Consider the following 16,847-nt stretch of genomic DNA (forward strand, 5'->3'; position numbering starts at 1 on the left):
GAGTGATCAGAAGGGGAATATGAACGGCACATGAGTGATCAGAAGGGGACAATCAATGGAACATGAGTGATCATGAGTGACTTTCATCAATAAATGTGTACTGTAGTCTTCTTCATGGAAAAATAAGACAATAGGACCTGAAAATAAGACCCAGGGCATATTTTGGCATTTCAAAAAATATAAGAGAGTGCCTTATAATCGGGGAAACAGGGTAGTTTCCAAGAAGCTGGTTGTCCAAGGGCCTCCACAACACTAAGGACTGGTTTTGCCAAAGGGTTACATACTTTTTGGCCTTTTCCTTATTTAACAAGACAGGTTTCAGAGGACCTCAAGTCACAATGGACTCTGATCAGAACTATCCACTAGGGATGAGCGAAATTTTAAAAGTTCGATCTTGCAGCGAATCGGGCCGTTCTCGCTTACCGAACATGTAAGTGAGAACAGCCTGTGTAAATTCGGCCGTAGAGATCGAAGAGCACGGGGATCGCGCACAGGAGGATACCCATGGCTGCATTGCAGCCGCTGTAGTCCTCTTGTAATGATTTCCTCGATCTTCCAATGGATCCGTAAAATCGGTTCGCCGAAATTTCGCTGACCAATCGGAAGTTCAAGGAAATTTTTCGCGAGAATGTCAGAGGCATTCTCGCTCATCCCTACTATCCACCTGTCAGCCTAATTCAGCCAAAGTATGGCTCCTTAGAGCCGGACATGGGGATCAGATTTTCGGCTGCGGGCACAGCCTCAAGAGCATGCCTAAAAATAGTTTTGTGCAATAGCACATAACAAAATATGTGATAGCTGCATTCCAGGATAAAAAGTATTAGTTCAGATTATCTAGTTTTAACGATTCACTGTGTAGAAAACTGAAAAGAAAAATTACAAAATTTACATTTTAAGTTTTGGATAATGCACACATAATAGGAACTGATTTATTTTTAGTGACTATCTGTAGATAAAAATGTTGAAACCTTCATTAGGACTTTTTTCCTACCTGTGTCGGATTGAAATTTCTCCTCACTTCACATTTAATTTCCAGTTTTGGCTGGAGTTAAGGTTTAGTGACATGAATGAAATGCAGATAGCCCATAGAGGGAGGAAAGTGCATGTAATGGTATAAAGTGCCGCAAGCTATTTAAAATGTCATGGTACCCACGCTCTGCTCAACTTTTATAAGTGGAACAGTTTGCAGTTTGTGTAGCATAGCACAACATAGTGCAACTTAGAATGGATAGCATTTTTGAGCTAGTCCAGACCTTTTTTCATTTAGCTAATAAACTGTAAGCTGTAAAATGTAAGTTGTCTTTTTAAAAAAAAATCACTTTTTTGAGTTTTGTATGTGCCTATACACCAAATAACAAAAAGGTGCCTTTTACTCAAATGAGTAATCTACAGTGGTAGCTTTAATTACTTTGGTATCAAATATAAATTTAGACAGTTTAAGGTCTGAATAGGGACTGTTAGGGGATTTTTAATAAAGTTTGTGAAAAATCCTATTTTAACATTGGATTATTGGTATTGCAAACAAACAAAATTTTTGGTATTTTCACAACTAAGTTTAACCTGCCAACTTTACCAGTTAGGCACAAAGCCCTCGAATGTGGTATTGTTACCAAAATTTCCAGTGGAATTCAGGGGGACAACCATTCTTCCCTTTTTTGATTTATAAGAGGAGAATGCTTCTTACTAGTTTTCTATCAGTCACCCTGAAATTTGGTTACAACGTCATATTAAGGTGCTTTGTAACTTGCAGCCAAGTTCAATTTGGTGGAATATACATATTTTCTCAGTATCCTTGCAAAAATATGTTTTTCAATTTTGCTCATCCCTAAGTCTGAGCATACCAACTGTTGTGAAGGGAATTGGCCAGCAGGCCACTGATTCATAGTAACTGACTGAATGTTAATATCATCAATTAAGCCTAGCCACAAGTTTACTTTGAGTAAATGTATATATGTCGGTGTTTTATTTAAAAGGGAAAGATATTTTGAGTTTTGTTTCTAAATCTATCTGCAATCAGATTGGTGTGTGTGACAATTATACCAATGTATACTTTCTATGGAGCACATTGTATATATATATATATATATATATATATATATATAAAATGTAAAATTTCTTAGCAGTCAAAATGAAACGAAATACATTGCTTAACCTTATATTAAAAAAACAACTATATCATACTATTACATTTAGAGATGCTACATACTGTAAAACATTACACAAAAGTCAAGCCAAAAAATTTCAGCAACACTTCTTCATATTTGGGACTTACCAATTTTAGCGTAGGAAGCCAGAATGATCCATAGTGTGATTTCATATGGAATTTGGACCAGGCTGTAATCCACAGAAAAAACATGTATTCTTTCCTCTGCTTCTGAGTTTTCAGCTACTGGGATTCTTGCAGTCATATCTGAGCTCCCACTTGTGGTGTTCAAAATTAATAATAGAAGGAGAAAGTGAAATGTTTCCATTTTCATGCACTAATTAAAGCTTTTGTTGACTAATAATCCCTATGTGATATAATAAAAAACGATTTCCCAAAGCGCCATCTTATTAACATGAAATGGTAATGGTACATAGATCCTGGACAGTTTCTATTAGTATTTGTTTTCTTTTAGAAGAAGAAAAGAGAATACAAAGTGTGCAGAATGCAGTTCTGTTAGTCTCATGTAGTACTGGAAATTGTGTTCCTGTTTGTGAAAGGAGTCACCTGGTCAGTAGGAGTATTTGTTTTAGATAGGATTCATTTTGTCAGACTGAAAAGCATATTGGTAATTTTCTGGTTAGTCCGCCCAGTTTTTAAATAGTACTCTGTGTCATTGTGAAATCTGACACACTTGGTACTCGGAGTTAAGAAGCAGTGTATAAAGCTCAGGTGTGGTGCCCGAGACTTAGCACAGCCTTCGGTAGTCAGTGTTTACACATAACACTATTGCCACCTTGTGAAGAGCTATGCTAGCTGCAATGATGCCAATAAACATAATAATTACACATGCAGTATTGTAGAATTTGTTTATACGCGGGTGTAATTTCAGAATTACGTCAATCACTCACACAGTTTTATAAACATAACATGTTTCAAATTTTATTTATAATAAATAAAATGATTATAACTTTTAAATCACATGCAGAAAGCAAAAGCTCTTATCAACTAAAAACAGATAGAACACATTTCTTTCTATTGCATATTTAACAAATGAAAATGAAAAATTACATACACTTTAGTAAATTAAGCTCACTTTTTTGTGTTAGCATCTTTATTGTTTGACATATTCATTATTTACTTTTTTACTCAAACTCACACTGTGGATTTACAAACTGTAAATGTAACACACAGCATAATATTAGTAAACTAGCATAGAGCCATAAACCAAATGCTGTCAAAAACTTGGTAACATTTATTCTTCTGGTCTGGGGTACATTCAGTTTAAGTAAAGGGGGGGGGGGTAGATGGTATAGATATACATCACAAAAATGTTTAATATTATTTTATGCAATATTGGTTATTTTACATAATACATATACATACATATACACAAATGTATTTATGTTTGAAAAACATTTTTTATGTTTTATTGAAAGCTTTATTTTCCCATTTCTTTTGACCATGTTTAACTGGCATGTAATACCTAATCCTATTCCAGAATTTTAAATTCTGAGAAGATTTATTGTCTAAGTCCCCTTTCCAGGTAACCATTGGTAAAGCACTGAGGGCCTTCCTCACTACATTTGGCAAGAAGTCTGGCTCTTTAAATGGTTTGAACTTAATAAGAATCAGTTTAAGAGCCTCCTGTTCCTCCAGTGAGCAAGTGATGGCTGCTTGTAATTCAAACACTTTGGGACTTCTAATATATTTTTCAGAGAGGATGAAAATAGCTCTTCTGCTTCTCTTTAGGACCCTGGCAATGTCTTCAACATAAGCTAAAATATAAAAGATACAAAATGAAAATGATACAAAATTGATATATGTAATAATGCAGTTCTAAACATTAAATAGTTTATCAATACAAATATAAAGATAAAATAATTAAATATAAACGAATATTACAGGTGCCAACTGGCCAAATGTGACTATAGTAATGACAAATATAGTATGTTATGGAAGGAATTTATCAGCAAAACATGAATCTGGCACATATCTAGGACAAAACCTACTAAATTTTAATCAGCAAAGCATTTCAAATATGTTTTATCATTATCTGCTTCCCCTGTTCCTGCAGTCTTTGACAGCCAGTTCTGACAGTTTTGGAAAAATCTGCAAAACCTTTTTTGTGCTCTGAATATATATACACCTAAAAAGTGAATTTTATCAGGGGACTTTATTATAGGAAGAAAAACATCACATATAAAGTGCAAATAGAAGTGTAATATTTTCTCAACCTTTTTAATACAGATAAATCCCTGAAATAATGTTTAGCTCCCAGTGGACCCCTACCTATAATAATATATCTACATATAAATATGAGATGCTTCACACCCAAAAGTTGATCTATATTACAAAACTATAAAAAGAACAAAAAAAAAAAAAAACAAATACTAATGACAAAACAAAATTGGAAAATGCAGTGCTCTGCTGCTTGGTGGTTCAGTGAAGTGCCCAGTTACAATTGTGGTCAGTGACGCACCCGCTAACTTTGATATTGTGTTGAAATAATGTTCCTCACATAGTCGATCATAGAGAAGAATTCTCCCTACATTAGTGATCACTAATCAGAATTCCCCCCTCCCCCTTACAGACAGATGAAAAGTTTTTTGGTAACTTAAAGCTTTACCACATCCTAATATCTTAAACTTCTATGCTTTTTGCCTCACCTCCTCCTGGCAAAATATCTCTTTCCAAGATGCAGAGATTGTAATTATATTTGTTTTCCAATACATCTGGTAGCAATTGAATTGCAAACCTCTCTTCGTCATTATTATCAGAATAGCTTTTTTCAGACTCCATGTGGAGCTCAGAGCATTGTGATGTATATGATATAAAAGCATCAAAGTCCTTATCATCTGTAAAAATATGATAAATACTGATTTGGTTTAACCATATTTTACACATTTCATCAATATTGCACATTTTTTATTTTTTAGGACTGTCCATCTACAACGTAATAGTTACAATGTGAAAATAATGTTTTTTTCTCAAGTTCAGTGAGTTCAACACATAACTTTCTGTCTTTTAATAGCAATAACTACTATTCTCTGACTTTCACTTTAAGCTTCTTTGCAAAGCCTCAGAAATTTTAATTTTTACTTTTGTTTTTATTCTACTAATTAATAGTAATTTTCAACAATGTGGACCTCTTAGATTCAGTTTCGCTTTGTTACTGGTGCAATTATAAATTATTAATTTATTTTTTAATTATTCATTTTTGCAGAAAGACAGGAGATGTGCTTTCTGCAATAACCCTTTTTATCTTTCTAATCGTTTTGAAGTGTCAAAAAAGATGAGCTACACTGGTGAGCATTGATTGCCAGGATACCTGGCCTGTACTAAATGAACTCCCACTTACTTGCCTGCGCAGGAGTTACATTATCCTAGCCTGTCCAATCAGGATGGCCTGAAAAAGATGGCTGTGCCCTGCGAAGGAATGGGGATAGGTGATATTAGCAGGGTTTAGTTCTGTTATAATGTGTCATTTACCATTAAAAGTGCATACCTTGCTGCTCATTGTTAAGCTATCAGTAAACAGTAGAATGGTATGTAGACTAGGTTTTTCCTGAAAGTCATGCTATCTTCACACAATGAAAGTATGTCGGAGGTACTCACACAAGTTGCTTTTATGAATAATAATGAACACCTTTGTGGTTTTATATTTTGGTATTTGGATGGTGGCTATGGACACCTTGCATAGAATAGGAAGTTAAATGTTTATTTTTATATAGCCTATTTCATGGTGCTCAAAAAGGAAAAAGCTTAATTCCAAGTATACTGGTTAACATATTTTAATCCAAATGTATAGTAAAAAAAGACAAATACATATTAATTCTAACTTTTTTTTTAACATTCCCATTCCCTAAATATGACATATTGTCTTTAAATTTAAAATATAGGGTTTCCACTTGCCGTTTTTGGTAGTCAAATAAAAGGATCTTTATCCCAATCTTACTAATGTCACAAAACAGCTTTGATAACATAAAAGAACACAACATTTTTAATAGCAGTGTTTTCCAGTATAAAATTTAACAGATTATGTAAAACTTACCTCCAATAGTCTCATCTTTCAATATGTAATTTCGATAAAGCAAAACTATTTCTATCCAGTAAAAGTAAATCATTCCACTCCCTAACAGCAAGATCACCAGAAGTAGCACGGATACATATAATATATATTTCAATATACATATGTCTGTTAAAATAAAAAAGACACTTTTACTGGCAATAATAATGGCAATAATAGTATTAGTAGTAAGAGAATAGTAAGCGATGGCCAACTGACACATTTAGTAGCCTTTGTATAAACACTGGAAAATAGACACGTTTAACAATTAACATAACAATCATGAATAATTAAATCTGACATTGCACATTTTGAAGGAGAAAATGAGAAAAAAAAGAGAAAAAAAATATGCTGCCTGACTTTAAATGACCACCAAAAAGGATTTAGTATGCCTGCAACTCTGATTGGCCTATGCATATTTTACACATTTCAAGATGACAAAAAGAATGACAATGGGTTGACCTCCAACATTGCTTTGTCCCAAATGTCCTTGCTTTCCATTTTACCTTTTACTAAAAGTACGAGGAATACTCTGCTTGCTGGAAAGTTAGATTAAAAACATTTTTTAAACCCAAATTCAGATTTGATTATGAGAAAGCATTAAATCAATACAAATGGTCCACCCAACCAAAAGTAGTGTTTTTACACAACAGATTTACACTACAGATTTGGGCTACAAGTTAGCTAGTACCATGACCTTGCTTTAGGGCAGGGGTTGGCAGACTCCGGGATTGAGGCCAGATACGGCCTGGCTGGTTTGAACTACCGAAGCCGCTGAAGCTCCATTGCCACCCCCCTTGCAGTTGCTTCCCTATTTACCATGGCTGGCGTTGATACTTCCGCCATGGTAAATAGGGAAAGCTCTCTGAAGGTAAATCCCTCTCCTCCGCAATGCATACAGAGGAGAGGGATTTCACTTCAGGTGGCGTTCCCTTGTGGTGGGTGGAGCCATTAGGGCAGGTCCAACCTAGTATGCTCCCGCTCACCCCATAAATGGCCTAGTGGTCTTAAAACTTTGCCGACCCTGCTTTAGGGTATCAGGCTCAAATCCTGGTGAGGACCCTATCTTTATGGAGTTTTTTATTTTCTTTCTCTGCTTGCATAGAGTCTTTCCCACACCCTGAATACATACTGATAAGTTTAATGACTTCCTATAATTTGACATTAGGCTATGTTAATGAAATATAACTATGGTAACGAAATTAGATTATGAGATAGAGTAACATAAGTAATATAACTATAGACTCTTGTTCTGTAGTAAAGTAAGACTTTCCCATTATAAGAAATAAATTACCTATTTGTTTTAAAGACAATGTGACCGCTGTTGTTACATTGCCCACCGCATTCTCAGCGTAGCAGTAAAATTTTGCAAGAAGGTCATCCTCAGTTACTTTATCAAGAACGATTGTTAAGAAGCATTCCTTTTCACTAATATCACTGGTACTTGGAATAAAATCATAAAAAGCAAAAACAATTACTAGAACATAAAAACACTAAAACTAAAGCAATTGGGCTGTGAAACTGTGTTCACTTTGATTATTTAACCATGTATGCAGGACATTTAAAACTATGACTTTTTGTCAGTGTATAATTAGGTACTTAAAGTGATTATGGGTTCACTTTATTCACTTATATTCACTTTGCAAAGTGAGTAATAATTTTGCTAACAGAAAACCCTCTACTTCCTTAGTAAATCAAACCCACTATGCTTAATAGAAATCAAAAATGGGGGGTAATAGCAACACAACACAGTTCACTCTTCTACTAGCAGAATCTTTGTCCCTCTTTCTCTATGATCAAAAATCAGCACTCAATCTCTTTTGATGGTCTAAAACACCAAAAAAGTTGATTCTACTAAAATAATTATGACACACCTTGTGAAAAAGAGCAATATCATTCTATTGTGTCAAAAGAATAAATTGGAAATTTGTGTAATCACATTTATGTAGTGGTATCCAGGAAAAGACAGCATACCATTGCTTGACTTACCAAAGTTCTTTTCCTCCAAATTTTTTTTCTTCATAGTTAGGATACACACTTGTCCATTTCACCATTGGTTTAAAGAATCTTTCAAATCCAAATCGAATTCTACAAGTTAGATTTAAGGGTTTGCCTGTGCCGGAAAGAATAAATTAAACTTTTGCAATGTAACAAGCCCAAGCTTGTGATTAGTGAATTAGTTTATCAGTACTAAAATGTGAGAAACCCAGGATTCTGACATGTGATGAGTAGTTTGGTTCCCCATGATTGGAATGTGCAGAAAATCCCATCCAGTCCGCTGAAAGAATATAGACAAACTATTCTACATTAAACCCATTATTGAATCCCCTACTGAACTAAAAAGGACACTCTTAAAATTATTTACTGGATCAGTATACATTGGCATGCAAATAAATCTACTTGGCTAACCAAATATTACCCTCCATTTATAATAATAAAACTATAGGAATTAGCTAAATTAGATGTTAGTACAAAGAAAATGTGAGATAAAGGTGAAGTGGTAACCCTCAATGAAGTTGTATATTTACTTTTTTTCATAGTTTGTGTGGGATTTCTTATCTCACACATTTTACAGATACTTCAAGATAATAGTTTTTGTAACCCATTCATTATCAGAACTAGACCTACCCTGTTTCCCCTATGATAAGGCACTGTGGGGGGGGGGGGGGTAGGAAATAGCACATATAAACTTTAGGATATAACACTTCAAAAATAGTAACTCTTTATGAAAACAGACAGTACACTGAAAAGCACTGTTTGCTTATTATTCAAATGCCCTACACCTATGCCAAACTTTGTAAATTCCAGTATAAAAAAAACTGTTAGTAAATACATTAGAAAATATACTTACTCTACCGCTTCTAAACTGGAAAAGGCAACATCACGGCCCTTGTGACAAAATCTTAGAGACACTGAAGATCCCACTTCATTCTGACTTTTTCCAAAAGATTTTAAAGTTCTGAATACTAAAATACTTACAACCAACTTCAAGTTTAGTAGTTGCCCTTACAATCCATTTTCTGCTATTAATATCAACATCAAAATCACAAGTGTAGACTCCAGCATCTGTGATGTAGATTGTGTTAAGTTGCATAACATTATTAGTTATTGTTAAAGAATATCTGTTTGGGGAAGTTACAGAGGAAAATGCTTCATTCTGAAAAGACAAAAAAATGACACAAAGTTATATCAACCAGAAATCCAGCTATATCCACATTAAAAGGTGATCTTTAATGAACATTTCAATCATTTATAGAACACATATAGCTGCTATTGTAGACGTAAGCATAATCTTTATATTTAGGCATACCATTTCCAAAAATAGTAAATAGGTTATTGTTTTGAAAAAAAAAAAGATAGAGCAAGAAGCAGGTAGCAGTCATAAATCTATCCCCACCTCCGTACAATAAAAAGAAACATCCTAGGATATGTTCTCTTGTTTTTTGCAAAACAGTCTGTTTATGAAAATAAATCACCTGCACATCTTGATATACTCCCTTTTTTAAGTAAACAATGATTTCTACCTGGAGTGGGATTGATGCACTATCTAGAACTGTTTATATTGTTTTGAAAAAATATTATACCTTCATATTTTAATATGAATTTTAATGTGCTTGGCATGAAAAAAAAACTCAGTTGAGGCTCTTAAAGAGTCTGCCTGCTTTCCATTAGATTTATTGCCAGCTCAGCCTTTCTAAACCTTTTTAGCATTGGAAACCCTTGAATTGAAAAAAGGTTTTAGGAGACCCCTGCTATAATTACCATAGCCACAGCTCACAGTACATTAAAGTGGTGACTAGTAGGAGGAATGCTACCCACAAAGGTAGCCATAACGATCATTGGTGTCAGTGGTAACTTACCTGGGAATTGCTCAAGGAAACCCTAGCACCTTCTGGAGGAACCCTAGTTGAGTAACATTGTTCTAGGTAATACCTAAACATTGTTTGCAAATGTTGTGGTTGCTTAATAAAGAAAGCAGCTACTAGCAAAATCTGTAAACTTGTCACCCAACTAAAGCAGAACTAAACCCAGTATACTTACCTCTCCCAGTCTTCTTCTTCCTTCATGTTGATTGTCTAGGTCGAGATGACGTAACTCCTGCACATGTGAGCAGGAGTTCATACATTCCCGGCACATGCAAGGGAAACCAGGATTGCTGGGTGTCCTCGGAACCAAGGTGGACTGCGATTGCACAGATCAGCTTTTTTGACAGATACCCAAAGCAATCAGGGAGGTAGCGAGGTTTATTGCAGGAGAGACATCACCTGTGCCTTTCTGCAATAATGACCTGGCTGATCATTAATTTTAAAAGTAGAACTTTAGTTCCACTTTAGCTCACTTCAGATGTCATTGTTTACCCTAATATCCATGGACAAACAAGTATGTTAGTATATGAGATTATCCAAACTAACACTACTATCACTACCAACAATTGCTCCAGGCCACTACTGATGCATCACCCTCCATCCAACGAAAATCCTATTCTGATTTCCTAAAAAGTGGTACGTGCATAGGGTTAGACATTCATTGCTCAATATGTTACAGTATCAGATGTGTCCTGCTATTTGGTTTTAAAAGCACCAGTGCATTGTGGAACTAGGAATGTTGTCATAGATATGTTTTAAAAGTATATTTGAATATTGGAGAAGGATACTTTAACTGAAAAACTTTCCCCAAAAGCCACAAAGGACATAAATCCATGTTGTGTGCAACAAATACCTTGGTCAGATACATTATCACTGCCCTGAACACAGCCAGGCACAGAACTAGAAGGACAATTTTAGGTCTGTTTGAAGAAAACTAGACAATGGGTAGACACAAGACCAATCACGAGAGGAAGCTCTAGCACAAAGCAAGATTTAACATTAAATTATTGCACAAATATGGAAAGAATACAACGCAAAGCACACAGCAATTCAAATAGGAATGCATTCAAGTATACATGCATTCTATACTTAGATCATTTTCCTTCTTCTGTAGTTTATAGGTGTCATTTCACTCTACAAAAAAATGTTATGATTGAGGGGTATAGCATAGACATCTGTTACAGAATACCAGAACAATTTTACTGGTGTACAAAATGAAGAATATGTTAACTTTACAGAAACAGAGCTGGTACTATACATTTCACAAATTTGGAAATACAGATATGGATATGTGTTATATAACTTAGTAACTGTTTTATTAACATTATCTTGGCTGAATTGCTAAGGTATCACAGAGCTTTGAGTAATACTGCCGAATACCAACACCCTGTTCTTTTACACATTCAATAATTTGCAGTTTCAGCAAAGGGTGTCTCATATATGGAAGCTTCCTTTAAACTTTAGTAGCTGATCAGAGAAGTGGATAGCAGTGCCATGGTAAGACTTTTTGGAATTGTAAAAAAGGAAAAAACCTACCTTGTACCATCTCAGATTTGATATGTTCTTTGTTTGCAGACAGCCATGTGAAGGGCAGGAAATGAACCCTTTCAGATCAGTTGTAAAATATAAACTGCTAGAACCATATGGCATTAGGCACATGTCTTTGGACTGTACATACACATCCAATTTCACACAATCATTATCCACTCTGTCAGGACATCAAGAAGGGAGTGTTAATTATTTTTTTTTATTAGATCTACTATTATTTGCTTTGAGTTCGGTTCCCTGAAAAAGGTTTACTTGCTACAGCAACATTTTACAAGTAGTAACTACAAAAGACTTTATATTTTTTGGTTAGTGCTTTGTCTCTGACTTATTAGGAAACTATATCAGTATATTAGAAAGAATACAAATACCACTTTAGTCTGAATGAAAGATTAAAAGATAAAAAAATGCATTATATAGTTATGGTTATATACAAATGAGAAATATCAGGTAACTCTGCTTCAGGGACACAATAATACATATTTAGAATAATAAACTATATTATGGTCATTTACAACTAATCAAAAACCCTGAAATGCTGGACATTCATCTGTTAACTGAAATACTGAAATACCACTCTGTGCCCTGTTACAGAAAATAGGATACTCATTGGGCCTGATTTATTAAAGCTCTCCAAGGGTGGAGAAAAAACATACTGTGTGATCCAACAAACCTGCAATGGATCTGGTCCAGAATTCAAAACATTTGCTAGCAAATAGCAGATAACTTTGAGGAAATCTATTCCCGGTTTGCTGGACCACCCAGCTGTACTGATTCAGCCTCCTAGGTGTTCTTTGTTGTTGATACCTTGCTGAACAGAAATAATTTACTTTCATCAGGTAGAGGCTGCAGCATGGGACACAGAGGGCCTAATTTATTAAAGCTATCCAAGACTAGAGAGGATACATTTTCAACTGTGAACTTGGGTGATCCAGCAAACCTGGAATGGAGTTCTTAAAAAGTAATTTGCTATTTGCTCACAAACATTTTGAATCCTGGACCAGATCCATTTCAGGTTTGCTGGATCACCCAGCTTCAGTGATAAAAGTGTATCATCTCCAGCCCTGGAAAGGTTTATTAAATCAGGCCCATTTTCTTTTGTATATTTATGAATCATTTAATATGTCTCATCAGGAAAAGGCAGTACAAAAAAGTTAATATTGGACTGCAGGGGCCACTGTAAAACTAGCACAGTCATCATATTAAGCTGTAGCATATTAAAACAACTCAACTTCATAGGCAATGTGTCCCACAGAAGAGATTGATTGTCTTTGGGGTTTTATCTGGGACATGTTTATTTCCCTAGTGTTTGAACTTAATGGACTTATGTCTTTTTTCAACCTGACTAATATAACTATGTAAAATATGACTTTTTACCTACATAATTGTAAACAGGATCAATAATTGACAATTATACACTTCTCAAAAAAATTTAAGGGAAATATTCCAAAATTAAGAGAATACTTAATCCACACAGTATAACACTAAGTAAACTAAACTTCTGGGATATCAATCTGTCCAGTAAAGAATTATAATTAATTATGAATCGACTCACTATTTTTGGTGCTAATTAAAGCTACAACAAGGGGACAGGAAGGGTAATAACAAGGTAGCCCCAAATGAGGGAATGGTTTTGCCACAGTCTATTTATCTCTCCTTATTTGTAATGTAGCATGAAGCAGCACCTGAAGTCCACTTAGGTTGCACAGGTAGCCCAGATCTGTATCTGTGTTTTTGTGGGGGAAACAGGAGAAGCACTGCCAAAGCCCTAAAAGGTATCACCAAGTGGATTGCTTGTTTGCATGTTTCTGACCAAACCATCAGAAACAGACTGCATGATGTTGACCCAAGGGTCTGTTTTCGTGTAGTGGAACCTGTGCTTACAGCCTGGCACTGTGCAGATCAGTTGGCATTTGCTAGAGAACACCAGAACTGTCAGGTTTGCCAATAGTATCCTGTTCACTTCACCGCATGTTTGACAGATGTAAAAGATTCTGGAGACACTGTTGTGAAGGTTATGCTGCCTGTAACATCATCCAGCATGACCATTTCAGCAGGGGGTCAATGATGGTCTAGGGGGCATATACTTGGAGGGCCACACATTGTGCTATTTAATGATACCCTGACCAGGATGAAATGCCCAGGCCATTTGTCAGAACTTACTTTGGTGCCATGGGGGCAATGCAGTGCAGTACAGACCCTCTGGAACATTATCCTATTCCACTAAATAGTGTTATGCACTTTCCAGGAGCTCACTGATGCCCTAATCAGTCAGGCAGTAAAGCTACCAGGGAACTATTACCTGTCCTATCAGAAGCATGTCCAGACATTGGGCCTGATTTAATTAAGCTTTCCAAGGCTGGAGAGGATACACTTTCAACAGTGAAGCTGGGTGATCCAGCAAACCTGGAATGGATTTGGCATTTGCTATGCAAATGTTTTGAATCATGGACCAGATTGATTCCAGGTTTGCTGGATCACCCAGCTTCACTGACGAAAGTGTATTTTCTCCAGCCTTGAAAAGCTTTAATAAATCAGGCCCATTGTTGGGAGTACATCCAGGCATGTTGGGGCCATACTACATTTTGAGATGTAGTGATAAAATTCATCTAAGTCATTGTGATCATTTTGTGATTTTAGTTTGTTTCTTTGATTTTCAGTGTGATTTTGAAGGCAGTCTTAAGTGGCATAATGATTTTGTTTCCCAGCCATTGACCATAACAATATAAATAACGCATAAAATATAAACATTTCTTCAATACATGGACATTTTCTTAATATGTATCCCCTTAAAAATGCAAGTACAGTAAAACACATGTTGATCTGAAGGAAGTGTGCTTTTACCTTCCTGTTTGGGTTGACAACACATTGGCTTTTCGGCTGTGATATGCAAAGCAAGGTTGTCAGCCCTTTCTGTTGGACTAGAGAATTTTAACTATCCACAACCTCTCCCTGTCCTATTTCACATGCATGCATAAGAGCCTTTCAAAAAACTTTGTGTTAGTAAAATCTTTTGAGAGGTTTAGTTTCGGGTGGTAAATTCATATTTCACTATGACCCGAGCTCCCATCAGCTATAAAAATTTTTGCACGTCTGATAATAATGTCATCTGTCCCAATAGTAATAATAAATATTTGTTAGTAAAGGAACGAAAAACGAAATCATTATGCTGAGAGGAGAGCTTTTGGTGTAAATAATTTTGCTCCGCTATATAACACTGTTATCTTACCTCACCAGTGATAGGTTTTTCACTTGGTTATCAAAACAAAACTTACAAAAAACTTATTTTTGCATCACTTACTTGCACACATAGGTTCCAGAATGTCTCATTTCTGCTGGCGAAAACCAAAGCAAAATTCCAAGTCCTGTAACTTTTAGGTCTCTGCTATTAGTCATTGTTTGAAGGCTTCCATTAGATTTTCGTAAAAACCATTTGGCTTTGTGTTTGTTAGATTGCTCTTCATTTTGATTGTAAGATAGAACAGGACATTGAAAGAACACATTTTCTTTATCAAAAACTAGATATCTGTAACTTGGTTCCCGGTCCGCGCAGTTTGGGATAAATTCTAAAATGATCTCAAGTGAACAAAACATTAATAAGAAACATATCTACAAAACAATATGACTTTGTATGAATTAAAAACACGTAATAACACCAATACATTTTTTGTGCAAATATTTTTATCTTGTGGTAGAAATGCCCAGAACATTAGACCAGAATTGGCAATGATAGTATACAGAAATCACTCTCTGTCTTGGTTAAGCGTAGTTTATTTATTATCTCTCGATCCTTACACACAGTGTGGTTGATTTACTAAAGTCATTTAGGCTGTTCACTCAGCAAAGTGATGTATCCCCTTTAAAGGGATATATCACTAAGCTTAATAAATGAGATGGAGCTTCACTGACTTCAACTATCAATCATGTGTAAGGAAAACCCCAAATTTTCTTACATGTGATTGGGCCTTCTTTGCAAAATGAATTTTCCCACATTCACTAAACTAATTGAAAAATCTTCTGTAAGGTGATAATTGACCTTGGTATGTGAGTAGCCTAAATTCTTTTAGTAAATGTCCCCAATGTCAGACCAGGGGTCATGATATCTAAGCCATAAGTAGGCACCTCCATCGCCCTGTGAGCTAGCTCCTATGAACTAGTCCTGAAATACCAGAAATAAAAATTGAAGCAATTTAACTATGGAAGCACAAGTGTCCCTCTAATGACAGCCCCTGAGCTTCACCTTCTTTTTTTATACCGAAAACCTTCAAAGTAGTAAGTAATGTAAAATTTGAAACAAAATATATATAATTATATAGACACTTAAAGGAAAAACATCTCAGTTGTTTGCATTATGAAAATTAGGAACACAATAAATCAAGCATATTTATCGAACAATACTATCAATAAAGTATGTTTTGTCATTTTTGTTTGCATTTTTAAAGCTAAGCTTTAAAGCTAAAAACTTTATGGTAAAACTAGATGTAATGTTAGACACTGGAGTGTAAACATCTCTTTTATGTGGTTGCATGTACAATCTCTTAACTAAATTAACTATCTTACCTTTTACCTCTGCCACAATAGTGCAACTTATGATGCACAAAATAACAGTTGTCATGAACAGCATTGAATGCATAGTATTGTCCATCTTCTTTTTTGTTGAATGTTCAATATGTAATTACACAATGCAGAAAAATGAGAAATGTTTAGCCTGTTGATTTCGGTAAGAGATGACTTACTCTAACAGAGGAAAGACGCTTTACCACAAGCTATACTTCCTTTCACTTTGCTTCATGCAGCTACAAATAGTAAACCATCCAAATTCAGTTGAGTTAAAGGGTAAGTGCACCAAAAAGTGATATTTTACATATAGGTCAAGTGAAAATTTGTTAAGGGGTAAAGCAGGTAAATCTTCATAATCTAGTTCATGCCTCTTGCTCACAGCTCATAATAGCACCTAATACCTTCTTCATAATATATATATATATATATATATTATATATATAGTATACATATATATGGTATACACATGTCTGCACTGTGTCTAGCACACTGAAAAACATGCGTCATCTGGCATAACATATAGGACACATGAGTAGTCATGAATAAATAATATTCCTTTAGTGACTCCAATATGCTGGATTGTTGAAAGACTGGATCCTAAATGAGTGGCTAGAGGGGAAATTATGTCACCATCCTAATAAATGGTTGTTTTGTCTTGCCACAA

General features: G+C 35.2%; 2 protein-coding genes across 2 annotated transcripts in view; both read right to left on the reverse strand.

Moving 5' to 3' along the window:
* The window catches only part of LOC140332407 (sodium/hydrogen exchanger 4-like), a 27,793-nt gene extending 25,145 nt beyond the window's left edge, over positions 1-2,648 (reverse strand). The window contains exon 1 of the mRNA XM_072413679.1: positions 2,273-2,648. Coding sequence (XP_072269780.1) covers positions 2,273-2,477 — 205 coding nt within the window. The 5' untranslated portion in view covers positions 2,478-2,648. The remainder of the gene's footprint in view (positions 1-2,272) is intronic.
* A 410-nt stretch (positions 2,649-3,058) lies between these two features.
* IL18RAP (interleukin 18 receptor accessory protein) lies at positions 3,059-16,379 on the reverse strand. Its single transcript, XM_072402941.1, has 9 exons — positions 16,184-16,379; positions 14,925-15,189; positions 11,615-11,786; positions 9,145-9,369; positions 8,202-8,335; positions 7,507-7,655; positions 6,198-6,341; positions 4,813-5,001; positions 3,059-3,921 (listed from the first exon to the last, which is right to left on the reverse strand). Exons 1-9 carry the CDS (start codon positions 16,266-16,268, stop codon positions 3,566-3,568), a joined length of 1,719 nt encoding a protein of 572 aa, XP_072259042.1. The 5' UTR covers positions 16,269-16,379; the 3' UTR covers positions 3,059-3,565.
* Between the last annotated feature and the right edge of the window lie 468 nt (positions 16,380-16,847).

The sequence above is a fragment of the Pyxicephalus adspersus genome, chromosome 1 (assembly GCF_032062135.1).
Source record: "Pyxicephalus adspersus chromosome 1, UCB_Pads_2.0, whole genome shotgun sequence".
NCBI classification, from domain to species: Eukaryota; Metazoa; Chordata; class Amphibia; order Anura; family Pyxicephalidae; genus Pyxicephalus; species Pyxicephalus adspersus.